This window comes from Rhea americana, unplaced genomic scaffold (assembly GCF_003343005.1).
Source record: "Rhea americana isolate MKP2758 unplaced genomic scaffold, rheAme1 scaffold_66, whole genome shotgun sequence".
NCBI lineage: Eukaryota > Metazoa > Chordata > Aves > Rheiformes > Rheidae > Rhea > Rhea americana.
The window spans coordinates 595,968-608,472 of record NW_028186823.1 but is presented as its reverse complement, the minus strand read 5'-3'; the positions used below and the strand labels follow the sequence as shown (position 1 = coordinate 608,472).

The following is a 12,505-nucleotide window of genomic DNA, read 5'->3' as shown; positions in this document are numbered from 1 at the left end:
GGCCCGGCCCGGCCCGGCCCGGCCCGGCCCCGGGTCTCTGCCGCATCGTTTCGCGCCGCGGCCCCCGCGGGGGCAGAGCGGGGCCCCGCGGGTGGAAACGCGGGTCTCGTAACTTCCTTGGGGATCGGGGAAACTGTTGCCGTGACCGAGGGAGGGGGCGGCGAAACGGAGCTCCTCGCAGGGATTCTCATTTATTTATGGATATTTATTTATTAATGGATACCCATTTGAAATAGTTTTTTTTTTTTTCCCCTCCGTTAGTTTTTTTGTTTGTTTGCCGAGAAACGTGCGGAGTTCGGGAGGAGAAGCCTTTCTGAAGGGAGCACTTAACAAATGCAGCCCTTAGAGTAAGGCGACCTAACGCCAGCGGTAACCTCCTGCGCCTGGAGACGGGTTGCAGAAGGCAGGTGACCTCCTTACAGTCRCGCTTGCTGGCGCTTCGGGTCCCCCCTTTTATCGCAGGAGCGGAGCCGAGCGTGCGACTGGTCTGTGTTTAGTGCCTGACTGGTCCCAGCCGTAACGCTCGAGGGAAAGCCTGTCTCGCACTGATGGTTTCCATGTCGTTCTCGCGTTCCCCGCCTTCAGGGGTGCCTCTACGAGTGGTTTTAGTGTTTCTACGTTTACCCTCCGTATCTGAGCAGCGCACAGGTCCAAAGGTGGGCTCTTCCCACCGCTGATCACGTAGCATCGCTTTAAGATGTGAACATCAAAACGTTCCTCTYTCGCTTCACGCTTCTCTCCCAGCCACGACCCCGATCCCGGGAGCTGGGGTTTGCCCCAGGCTGCGCCAATGCCGCTCCGTGGGTGAAATGGCCGGTATGCTTCCAGCTGAAGCCTTGATGTCTTGCAGACTCTTCTGCAAGCATGGACCCCTCTGCCTGCTTAATTTCTGCAAAGCCTGTAAGCGCGCCGTGCTCACGGCAGGRCCGGCAGGTGAAACGTGTTCTGAGCGGTTGCTGTAAATTTAACTTGCCAGGTGACTTTCCGAGCTAAAACAGAATCAGGCTTGCAGTGTTGAAACTCCTGTTGGTTCCTTGTTGTCCCAGGCAGTGTCATGTAATAAAGAGAAACTGTTAATGAAAAAAAAASAGTGTTTTCAATAGCACATGTACAGAAAGTAGGTGAACACAAAGGTTTGTGTTTTTTTTCCCCCAAAGACTCTATACTTTTAAGAAGCTAATTTCAAAAAGAATAGCTTTTAAAAGTAGTCTTTGTAACTCATTACTACTTGTTCTTACGTTGTCAATTTTTTTTTAATGCTGAACTGTGTGGAAAAGTGAGTACAGTCCATAGTTGAACTGTTGTGCTATACCTTTACAACGTGAATTCTCATATTTTTTGTTATCTCTCCAGGAAAAAAAAAGTCCCCCAAGCTTCTGTGTAGTCATCATTTAGGCCAATTTTCTATGCAATAGATCCTTTGCTCTAAAAACTCTTTGTGTCTAAGAGCTGTGGAATCACTAAAACTGAACTGTGCACATTCATTCATTTACTTCAACAGTTTTTGTGTGCTATTTGGAGGACAACAGTTTGTGTAAAGTGCATTTTTGTCGGAAGGAGGGAGTTTTGAACTGCTTTTAGAAATAGCAACTGGAAGCTACTTAAAGCATAATTCAGTATTTTTTTCAATTATGTAAAAACTGTAATATAAGATTTTTTTTTATTGTAGGGTTGATCCATATGGGTTTGAAAGGCCAGAAGACTTTGATTATGCGTCCTATGAAGCATTCTTTTCCAGATATCTAGTGGTGCTCACTAGAAGAGCAATAAAATGGTCCAAGCTCTTAAAGGGGAAAAATGGAATACAGAAAAGTTTAAAAGGTGAGTTCTGTGTTTGTTTATACATAATAATGCATTATGTTGGAACCAATGTAAATGGTATTTAAATTGATTTGCCGTTGTGAGTGTTAAATGTTACTTGTCTTTTGCTCTTCAAATGGAAAACAGTAGTGTAAACAGTAATAATATATAAACAAATACACTGTTGTTTTGGGGATGATTGATTTGATTTATAAAGCTTATGAAGAAGTAATCCTGTTTGGCATACAGAGTAATGTCTTACTACATCCACAACAGTGATAGATTATACTTTCAAGCTGCCAGTATGTGGCTGTTTGCTGTATTTTATTTTACACTGTGCTTTTCTTAAAAGGCATGTAATCATGTAGAAGGCACTGTCTGGGACCCCAGAGATCAGGACATTAGGGAGCTACTAACAGATCTGTTACTGACTCCTTATATTCCTTTTGTAAAATACTCTTCATTTCACAGCTAAAAAGATGCGTACGAAGAACTAATGTGAAATGCCTTACAAATTGAAGAAAGTAAAATTAATGTAGGAGCTACTGCAACATTGGATAAAATGCTAAAGAAACTGTTAGTGTCCAGTTCAAACAGCAGGAAAACTTCTAGTAATATTTTAACTTGTAAAAGATACAAGGAGAAATAAATGGAGAGAGTTAGAAGGTGACAGGGAATCTTTTGACACTGAAAGTTCCCCTCCTTCCCCCTCCTCAACTCCTTCTCTGGATTGGTTATTTTTCTGTATAAGCATCTAAATTTTACCCTTTCCTCTAATGATGTATCCAGTTTGCTCTCTCTTGGGAACCTTTTAGAGTTGGGCAGAAGCTCTAAAAAATGTTTAAGAAAAAGTGAGTAAAACTAAGCAAAAGCTCATCATTACCATCTAATTACTGTCTGTAATGTAGCTGAATATTCAGGATTGTGCTTCAGGTGTAGACTTTGGTGCTAATTCTGGGTGTCAGTTTTCTTGGCACTAAGAATGGAATAATAAATAGTTGGACATTTTAAGTGGAACAGTGTGTTTAGTATAAAGAGGTTGGTTTTGAGGCTGAAGGAACACCAGAAAATGTGGGCTGCAGCTGCCAGGTCTACAGTGCTAACCAGAAAGTAGCTGCTTTTACTCTCTTCTTTTTCTTCCATATGCAAAGAAGCTTTTGTTCTGGGTGTTTTGTTCTAGTGCCAACAAATGCAATGTAGTGTTCTAGTTGTGAAAAAATAATCTCAGATTTTAATTTATCTTGTTTTGTTAAAACATACAAGCCGTGACAGTCGCAACCCTTAGCAATTTCTGATTTGGTCACAGTTCTTTTGCATAGCCTGTTCCAGCGTTAGATACAGAGTATTATTGAGATAGAAGCAGTGCAAATGCCTTTGGTCTTATTTCAGAGTCGAAACTTCAGTTAAATCTCTCAAGTTATCCACCAAACTTCACTATCGATGAAGGGCTGTGCTGCCCAATAGCCATGTAATGGCAATAACCACTACTACTGTGTTAATCTTCCCTAGCAGGCTATGATTTTTTTTTTCCTGAGAAGYCTGCAGCTGTTTATACAACGTAGGATACAGTAGATCCAGTGAGTGGACACAGGCAACAAATCATGACCATAGCTGCATCATCTTTCACATTATTAACTTTTGCTAAAGATACTCAGATTTGTAGACCATGAATTTTCATGTATATATGTAATATATTACCTATAATTAGGAGGGGAATGGTTGGAATTCAGCACAGTTGAGGAACTATAGCCTGAATGTAAAATTAAAGTTGTTACACTAAGCTTCCCTCCTTGTATCATCGGCTGATACCTCAGAGAAGGAAAGCAACAGCTTAACCTGTACAGTTGCTGATTTAAACCCTTGCCCTGTGGTATCAGTATGAAGATTGAAGTCGGTGGCATACTGACATGGAATTATTTAGGTAGTTGCTTGGGTGCATGTTTTATCCTGTAAAAGGTGATCCTGTGGTGATTTTCTCGTGGGAGCACCGAGAATGGAAAGTCTTCTGGTTTATTCACTGAATCCTACCTCTTCCAGGACTTGACTTGACTTGCTCAGGAGCTTACGCTGTTCTTCCTGATAACTTCCACTCTGTAGCGAGTTGACCGTGAGCTAGAACCGAGAAGGATCCTTGATTTACTGCTCCCTCCCCACAGGCACCCAAGCTATTTCTGCAACCCCTACCCTTATTTTGAGTCCTCCTGGGGCCCTTCCCAGATGTGTCCTGCTGTGACGATACAGCAGAGGTGTCGTGCACGTGCTATCTCAGCAGCTCCTCGACTCGTTGTCTGTGTGCGTGGCGGAGCTCGTAATTCCTCTTGAGGGGGGGGAACAGGAAGAAGTGATGACTTGTGCTAATTTTCCAGTCTGGAAATGTGGCRTGTTCACATGCTGCTGTGTTTTGCCTCATATTCAGTGTGGTATGTGTGCATCTAATTGTTCTACTATAAAGACAAATAATTAGACTACTCTTTAACAACAGTAATTAAGCAGCATATCCTGTTGTGCTGGATCACAGCCTTCCAGGAGGGCGAGTCACAGGAATTTTGGTTGATAGGCCCTTTGGCTCCTTCTCCAGACTTTATTTTTGTCATTTTGTGGTATTTTTTTTCCCGTCTCTACCCTTGTTATCTTCACTGGCGTCTTTGCGTGTGAGAATTTCCAGTCAGTGTTCGGTCACTTGCTTCCTCTCTGCCTTGTTCACCACTGAGCTCCTCTAATTTTTGCTTTCATCCATTGAGCTGTTTTCTTTATGGGACCAGGAGACGTCTGCTCTGGCCTGTTTGCAGGTGGGCCGCAAACTGTCTGCCATAAGCTCCCAAAGGAGATTAATTCTGACCAAAATTGTGCTAGGTAAGAGAACTTGGCAGCAAGTGGGTTRGTTAGAACTGACCGGTAGCAGAAAGTACTTTCTTGTCTTTGAGGCTGATAAAATACAGTGAGAGGTAAAAAGTAAAAATAACGGTACTAGAAAATGATTATAAATAGAGTGCTTTTGTTTCAGCACAGGAATATGGTAAAAAAGGAGCTTCTTAGAAAATCAGTATACCCTGCTGCAATTTTGTTTGACTGTAACTTGAACTTTTACTGCATAGGTGATCTGCTTTGTTTCTTCTGTGATATGTTCGTAAAATAAAACTTGCAATTTCTTACTGGTATGCTGTTTCAACTCTGCTGTAGAATTTACTTCTCTAGGGTCTAAGATAATTTTTATTTTTAAATGGTGCATTACTATATGATATAGTATGCCTATGGTAAAAAATGAAAGTGTTTCTAGAAAAAATGGTGAATACATCTTGAAGCAAAAACCTCAGGACTTCTCAAATTCTACCATTAAAGAAAGACAGACACCTTTAAAGTGATTTACTTATTTTAAAATCTTTCGTTACTATATGTAATACCCAATACCGGAAAAATGCTATTTTCTATATATTTTTCCCTTCAGTTTATTTTGGTATGTGTCAGCACTTCTAGRCTGCTTCACTATCATATGACAAGGAAAAAATACATTTACAAACCTATAGAAACTGTTACGTTGTGTCGGACATAATTGAATTACTAAAACTACTTTTACTTGCTAAAAATATTGATGATGGTTCATGTTTTGTTAATGAAGAGAGGCAGAAATTTCAAATAAAGATATTTTTTATTACACATGTTTTGAGATTAAACTCTTTGTTATGTGCTTCGTGGTAGTCCTGTGAATGATTCTGAGTGCAGATACTCAGCACTAGGTGATATTCAGTGAAGTGGTGCTATTTTTGAGATTAAGCCCTTGGTTTACAGTTGAAGTAAAGATGTGTGATTGGTGTTGCATGCGTGATCCAACTTCATCTGTGAAAGTTTCTCAAGTATTACTATGGGAGAGTTGTCTGTTTTGTGGAATGTTGCTCTGGGTATTTTTCTTTCTTGAGGATAATGTGGTGTTGGAGTTTTTTATATAAGTGTGTGTGTGTGTTTATATATGTTAAAAACATATATATACATATAAAAATAAAATTGCAACTTTCCTGATTTTTGAAACTACATTACTGCTTCTGTAAGTTTGAGTGCAGATTTTGGCAGGTATGATAATGACATAAGGAAGAAAAGCACCCTCCAAAGACACTAAAGTCTAGTTTAAACATCTAGTGGGTTTTCATACCTCGGATAGTGGRGGAGCTTGGGAAGTTGGGGGTAAGTGGTCACCTGGGGCAATGCCAGTCTTGGGCCACGTGATGTCGTGAGAACAGTGGCACTGAGGAGTAGTGAATGTAAGCTGTGCTGCCAGGCTGCTCACTCTTGGGCTGATGTCAAAGGCCTGTCCCTGTTTCTCTGAATTTAATGTGTATTGTGGATGCTGGCTGTGCTTTCTGAGTTGATAGTTGTTCCAGAAAAATAGAACATGAGAATTACATGCTTGAATATGMTAATACCATAGTGTGTCCAATAAGTACGTTTCTAGAGGCATTCACAGGCTCATCCTAGCAGCTCTTCCCCTTGATGTACACAGGAGGCCTCTGATGAATTCCCACATTTGTTAGATCTGAGCATTAGAATTCCCATGTTTTAAAAAGATGAACTGGGGGCTTTTGAAGCCTATGSGTATTGGTAAACTATTTTGAATCTGTCTAGAAGAAGGATGTAGTTAAGGTTACTTTGCAGCTGGAACAATAGACACTGTTACTCAAAGCAAAAATCTTCATGGGAACACTAAATAAAAGATACACTGAAGGCTAGGTGTTTATTGTGACTGTGAAAGGTAGGAGCATTTACTTTGTCTGAGAGACAAAGTGAGTGAAATGAGAGATGGGAGAAGTACACTTTAGAGATGCGTGGATCTCCCTGTTGACTGAAGAAGCTAGTCTTGATGCTTAAGACATAGGCAGCTAAAATTAGATGGGATGAACCTGGAAGATGGCTAGTTGAGTTGTTGTAAACCCATGTTTCTCTCTGCTATTTTTAAAGCCCATTACCTTTAATTTAGGCATCACTTACCTTGAGTTACAGATCTTTGTGTTTGGATAAAACTAGATTAGGTAATGATTTTTTTTTGTCCATTCATATTTGAATCCTGTTGAATTTGGGAAGAGGCTTTGATATGTTAATTATTAGGGTCTCATGTATTTAGTAAGAAATACCTCATTCTTCATCAGCTTCTTCTACCTGGAAGACCTCCAACCTTTTTGCTGTCTTTGAGTCAGAAAGGGTAACACTAATTTAGCATTACACACCTATGAGCAGCAGCAGCAGGTCCTCCTGAGTATTTTTCATTCCTTTCCCAGGATGAAGTTGCTTTGGCTGTCATTAACCTGATGCTTCTTCCTGTGGTCTTGCATCTTAGTAATTCACACTGAAGCATCTGCTAATAAAAAAAAATGGCGATGAATAAGATTCATGAGATAAGAGCTACTTTAGATTTGAAAAGACTTCCCTAGTTATTCTAGAAAAAATCATCTGCTGCTTTGTCATATCTTCAGTTCTTCAGGAAGCTCATTTAKACAGTAGCCAGAGGTGCTGAAGGGCTAAAAAGGTGTTTCATATTTCTGTTTCTACTGTAATTTCAGTGGTTAGGTGCTGAACTGAAATCCTAGAGTTATGTCAACATAGCCATTTATGCTAACGAGTAACCAAACAAACAGAAAGTGGTATCATGTTAGAGGACAAAGACTGATGAGAAACCTTTTGTTGTTGTTATCTCCATCGAGAAAGGCACTGGGAAGAAGAGAGAGGGAATCAAAATCCTAATGTGGGAATGGAGGAGGGAGGAAGGCCTGGGTCTGGAAACCGATGTGAAGGTTTTGGGTAGCAAGGACTTAGCAGTCTAAAATGTACCATATAGCTGAGAAAGAAGTGCTTATTCTAAACTGTATTAMAGGGGAGGGATAGCACAGTAATCTCTCTTCARTAGTTTTCCTATGATTTCTCAACTTCTTATTGCTCCTTTCCAGAAGAAAAATACAACTTGCAACGTGTTCTAAAAAAAGAAAAAACTTGTTGTTTTGCAGTGAAGAGATACATCAGGAAAGGCATCCCCAATGAACACCGTGCCTTGGTCTGGATGATTGTGAGTGGGGCTCAAGCCAACATGGAACAAAACCCTGGATACTACCACAGACTGCTTGARGGAGAGAAAAATGACAAGCTGGTTGAAGCAATCAAAACAGGTTATTGTCCTGATAATGATATCCTTGTTTATTTACTGTCATGTATCCTTAAATGTTAGAGATCAAGTTATGTCATGGAAAGCTTAGGCTGTTGTAGTAGYGATTTAAATGCAGAATTAACATACAAATTAGATTAGCCATAAGCTCTTTAACAGCACAGCTCTCTCCAAGTTCATCATGTGGTCAAAAACGTTAAGGAAGGTTAGAAATGATTTGGAAAGCAATTAAGAACAAAACAGAAAATGCTATTATGTCACCTCCTAAGTGAATGATCGGTTGCCAGTGTACCATGAGACTTGCCTTCGGGTCTGATTATCCTTAGCTTTATCCCAAAAGGGTACTGTAAGAGCAGCAGAGATAGTTGAAGACATGGAACAGTGAACATACAAGACAGATGAATTATACTAGGATTTCAGCCTGGGAAGAGGACTGCTGAGGAAAAGCTGCTAAAACAGGAATATAGACTATAAATGCTGAAAATGGGGTGAATGGGGAGTAAATGTTAGTTATTTCTTGTAACATAAGAACCAAGGTCACTAAATGAAATTTGCCATGCTGTGGGTTTAGAACAAAGCTTCACTGAACTGTGGCACTTGCTGGAGGGTGCTGAGGAGACCAAAATATAAACCTGTTCAAAAGGAATTTGACAGATTGAAGGGTGGGGAAACCTACTCAGGACTCTCATGGTGATATGAKTGTAACCTCTGACTCGTGAAGTCCTAACCAGTAAATGTAAATCTCTGAAAGAGGGGAAACATAGCAGATGAAACAGGTCTCCTCTACTTGTCCAATTTCTTGCTCTCTGTCTGTGAAGGCTGGCTAGTGGCCTATACTGGTGACAGGTATTAGGGGCAACAAAACCTTGGTCTGCTGGGTGTTTTTAAAAGCAGCAGTAGGGGAGGGCAAGCAAGTAGGAGAAGTTTGATGTAACCTATATTTGTCCTGAAACTTTTCAACTTGCTGTAGCAGAGCTTTTGTAGAGAAGTTAATATTGGCTCAATTGCCAATTTGAGAGTCAGAGGTATAACTGTGCTTGGGGCCAGCACAATGTTGTGGTTGTTTCCTTAAGAAGGCAGGTGCAATTGTTGTCCTCTTTTTTCCCTCTTGAAAAAGCTAGCTGCTTGAGGTTGGGGCTTGACTAATTTTAGTTGGAGTTGTATATGACTAATTTTAGTTGAAGTTATATAATCATCTGAACTCTGAATATTTTTGGTTCAGGTCAAGTTTGTCTTTTTTCCCCCTCAAACAAAACAGCAGCAATGTGGGCTTTGGGGATTGCACACCTTAGTATGGTATTTTGGAACATTTCATGTTCCTGCAAGTAGGAAGACTAACCAGAGATCTTAAGGCACATGTGCCGCTCTGAGATGAGAACAGCAGAGCTCTGATTTTATGAATACAGAGGAAACTGCTAAGATGAGTTTCCAAAGCCAGCCTTGATAACAACCTAGTAAAGGAGCAGATGGTACTCTGTCAGAGTACGATTACTGCAATAGGATGTTACAAACAATTTCCTCTCCAGTTCTAGACAGTAACATCAAGAATCAAATCAGGACAGCGGGTGGATTTTCACACAGGTCATACTATGAAATAAAATAATTCTGTGGGGGAGGAAAAATAGTGGAAGATGATGTGAATTATGAAGTTTTGGAAGAGCTACTGCATGGTTGAGAAAACTAACAAGGAACAAGTGAGGGAAAGGATGAAAGAGAAATAGGTTGGAGATCTTTTTTCAGGAAGAAACTGAAGTTAAAAGAGAGCTGAAGACTTCAGAGTGGTAGGAGATTTCCCCTCAGAAAGGAAGAGATACCATAAATATAAGAGGGATGGAACTAGAGAACAAATGCTTAAGGTGAACATAAATTTTACATATAGTAAAACTTAGTGCTTTTGTTAGCTAAAGCTCAGTATAAATTTGCACAGTTAAGTACCATTTCAGTGTAAATTTTTGTTTAACTTTAATGTTCAAGGCATTTTTGTCTGTGTTGTTTTCCCATCACTGTGGTTGGTATTAACAGTAAAATAAATCAAGATGTGGAATCTTGCTGCCATTCACTTTGTGTATCTGCAGTTTTCAAAATTTTCAGACAATATTTAGTCCTATAGTCTAGCTGCAAGGTAAAGGTCTAATGCAACATTGCAGTTCAGAAAAAGAAAACATCAACCACACTTTCTTTTTTCTGGGGAGGGGGACAGGGTCAATCAAAGGCATTCTTTCAAATTCAATTTGAAGCTTGCGTAAGAAAGTGTTTCCTCTTTCTTTTACGTGCCCAGAAGTTCCAAACAATTTTAATTTACATTTGAAATGTATTTTCAATATGGGAATGGCTTTAATCTGGCAGCAGTTAAAAAGGGCAGGTAAACTGTTCAGAAAAATGGTCTAATTTTTTTTTAGATCTGATTAGTAGTAGCAACAAAAGTCTTGGTTAAAAAGTGAAAGACCAGTTTAGATTATTTTGCTCTTTATGTTGCTGGTTTTTAACTGATGGACTTATTGCTGTCCTTGTGGTTTTTTTAGCACTTGATGCTTCAGTATACTCTGGGGGGGGTTTAGAGAAATGAAGGAGGGAGAACGCTTCTTACTTCGAATAAAATGCTTAAAGAATGCAGATCTCTAAATTTTGATGGAAATTTTCATAGCAAAGTTTTTTTTAAGTACACATTTAGAAAGGAATACGTTCCTACTGCATTTTTTGTTCATGTCCTAATACAGTAAAGTTTAATAGGACAAGTGATCTTGGCAAGACGAAATGTGCTCTTCTCCTAACGCAAAGGCTACATGCTTGTTATGAACAGCTAGGCGTTACAGCTTCCTTGTGTCTGCCTTAGACTGGGCCATTGAACTTCAAAGTAAGTACGCCTGTGTATGCACATCCTGCCACATGCAAATCACCTACACAACTAGTATCCACATTTTGACTTTCGCATTGCATGAAGAGAAATTGTACATGCTGAGAAATTTGTGATCTGATATTTATGAGTCAGTCTCCTGAGCTTGTACAGTATCTCATGACCAATGGCTTAAGGATCTAGCTGTGCAGACTGGATAGTAGTAGCAGGTCCTAGTTTAGTTTATAATAAGTTGACAAAAGTAATTCAGACAATAGCTATTGACACTTCACAGGAGACGGTGAAAATTTGACTATCTAAGCATTCATAAATTGCTCTGAAGGGGTTAAACTGTTACTGAAGGTTGGGAATTTTATGAGTTCAGGTTGTTTAACCGTGAGAGAGTGAGGAGAAGTCAACATCATCTCTTTTGGCTCTGTGTAAGAAAAGCCATATCAGGTTATATCTCAGTAGCTACCTTGTCTAGTCTTTTCTCCACCAAATTAGCCAAAGGAAGAACTGAAAGAGGAAAGTGTATAGTGATATTTCCTCAGAATATTTTCCTACTCTCCAGTTTATATGTGGCTTGAGGCATTCCTGAGTAAAATGCAACATGTTTGTATTTAATAGAACTAGATGGGGAAAAGCTCACAAAAATCCCTCAGTTGCTCCTTTTTCACCTTCTCCGCACCACTAATGATTTTGCAGACCTTTGTCCTATCTCACTCGTAAGCATCTCTTTCCAAACCAAGGAGCTATAGTCCACCTTGTCTTTGTGTGTGTGTGGTCTTCCTTGTTGTCATTCTCTGTATTTGTCCAGTTCTGATATCGCCTTTGGGAGATGAGTGGGACCAGAATTTATGCAGTAGTTAAGACATAAGATGCTTCTCAAATTTATACAGTGGCAGAATTGTTCTCTTGTCCTTTTGTAGGAATTCCTAGCACTATTTGCTTTCTTGATTGCTGCAAGCTATTGAACTGGACCCTTCATCAAAACTGACATTTAACTGCTGTTTCTTAGGTGGATTTTTTGTTTTGTTTTGTTTTTTTCTGGCTTCAGTTTCTGTAGTCTTAGTTGATGGCAATCTTAAATAAGTTTGTAATTCTGATTGTTGCGGGGAAAAGCTTAAAGATGAGTCCTAAACATCCAATTGTAAGACAAAAAGCTCCTTAAATATACTATTTTCACAGCTTGTTACCGATAACCTGATCTCATTATTCTGATGGCTTGCACTTGAGCTTTTGAATGTTTGTAGTTGGCAGTTGAGGGGGGAGTTGTTTATTTTAAAGCAGATTCTGCTCTTTACTTGGTTAAAAAAAATATTTTGAATGCCTGGAGGCTTTTCAGAGCAGAAGCAAGTTACAGTGTAGCAGTAACTAGATGAACAACCAAAAGCAGGGTACTGCATGGTAATTATTAAACTACTTGAGTAATTCACTGGATGTTATGTCTGGGAGTGGGGAGGCACAGGATATGAAGGTAGGTACAGAAAGAGTGGAATAGGAAGATGAAGAATCATAGAATCATAGAATCAGTAAGGTTGGAAGGGACCTCCAGAGATCATCTAGTCCAACCTCCCTGCTCAGCAGGGTCACCTAGAGCATGTCAGACAGGGTTGCATCCAGGTGGGCCTTGAAGATCTCCAGAGGAGGAGACTCCACAACCTCTCTGGGCAACCTGTGCCAGTGCTCCGTCACTCTCACAGGGAAGAAATTCCCCCTCACGGTCA

The 12,505-nt window shown here is 39.9% G+C and overlaps 1 protein-coding gene across 1 annotated transcript in view; it reads left to right on the top strand.

The window, feature by feature from the left end:
• The first annotated feature begins 790 nt into the window (after window positions 1–790).
• GRTP1 (growth hormone regulated TBC protein 1) overlaps window positions 791–12,505 on the top strand; it is a 36,286-nt gene continuing 24,571 nt past the window's right edge. The window contains exons 1-3 of the mRNA XM_085320834.1: window positions 791–804; window positions 1,670–1,821; window positions 7,788–7,946. Of these exons, the coding sequence (XP_085176960.1) occupies window positions 791–804; window positions 1,670–1,821; window positions 7,788–7,946 (325 nt within the window). The remainder of the gene's footprint in view (window positions 805–1,669; window positions 1,822–7,787; window positions 7,947–12,505) is intronic.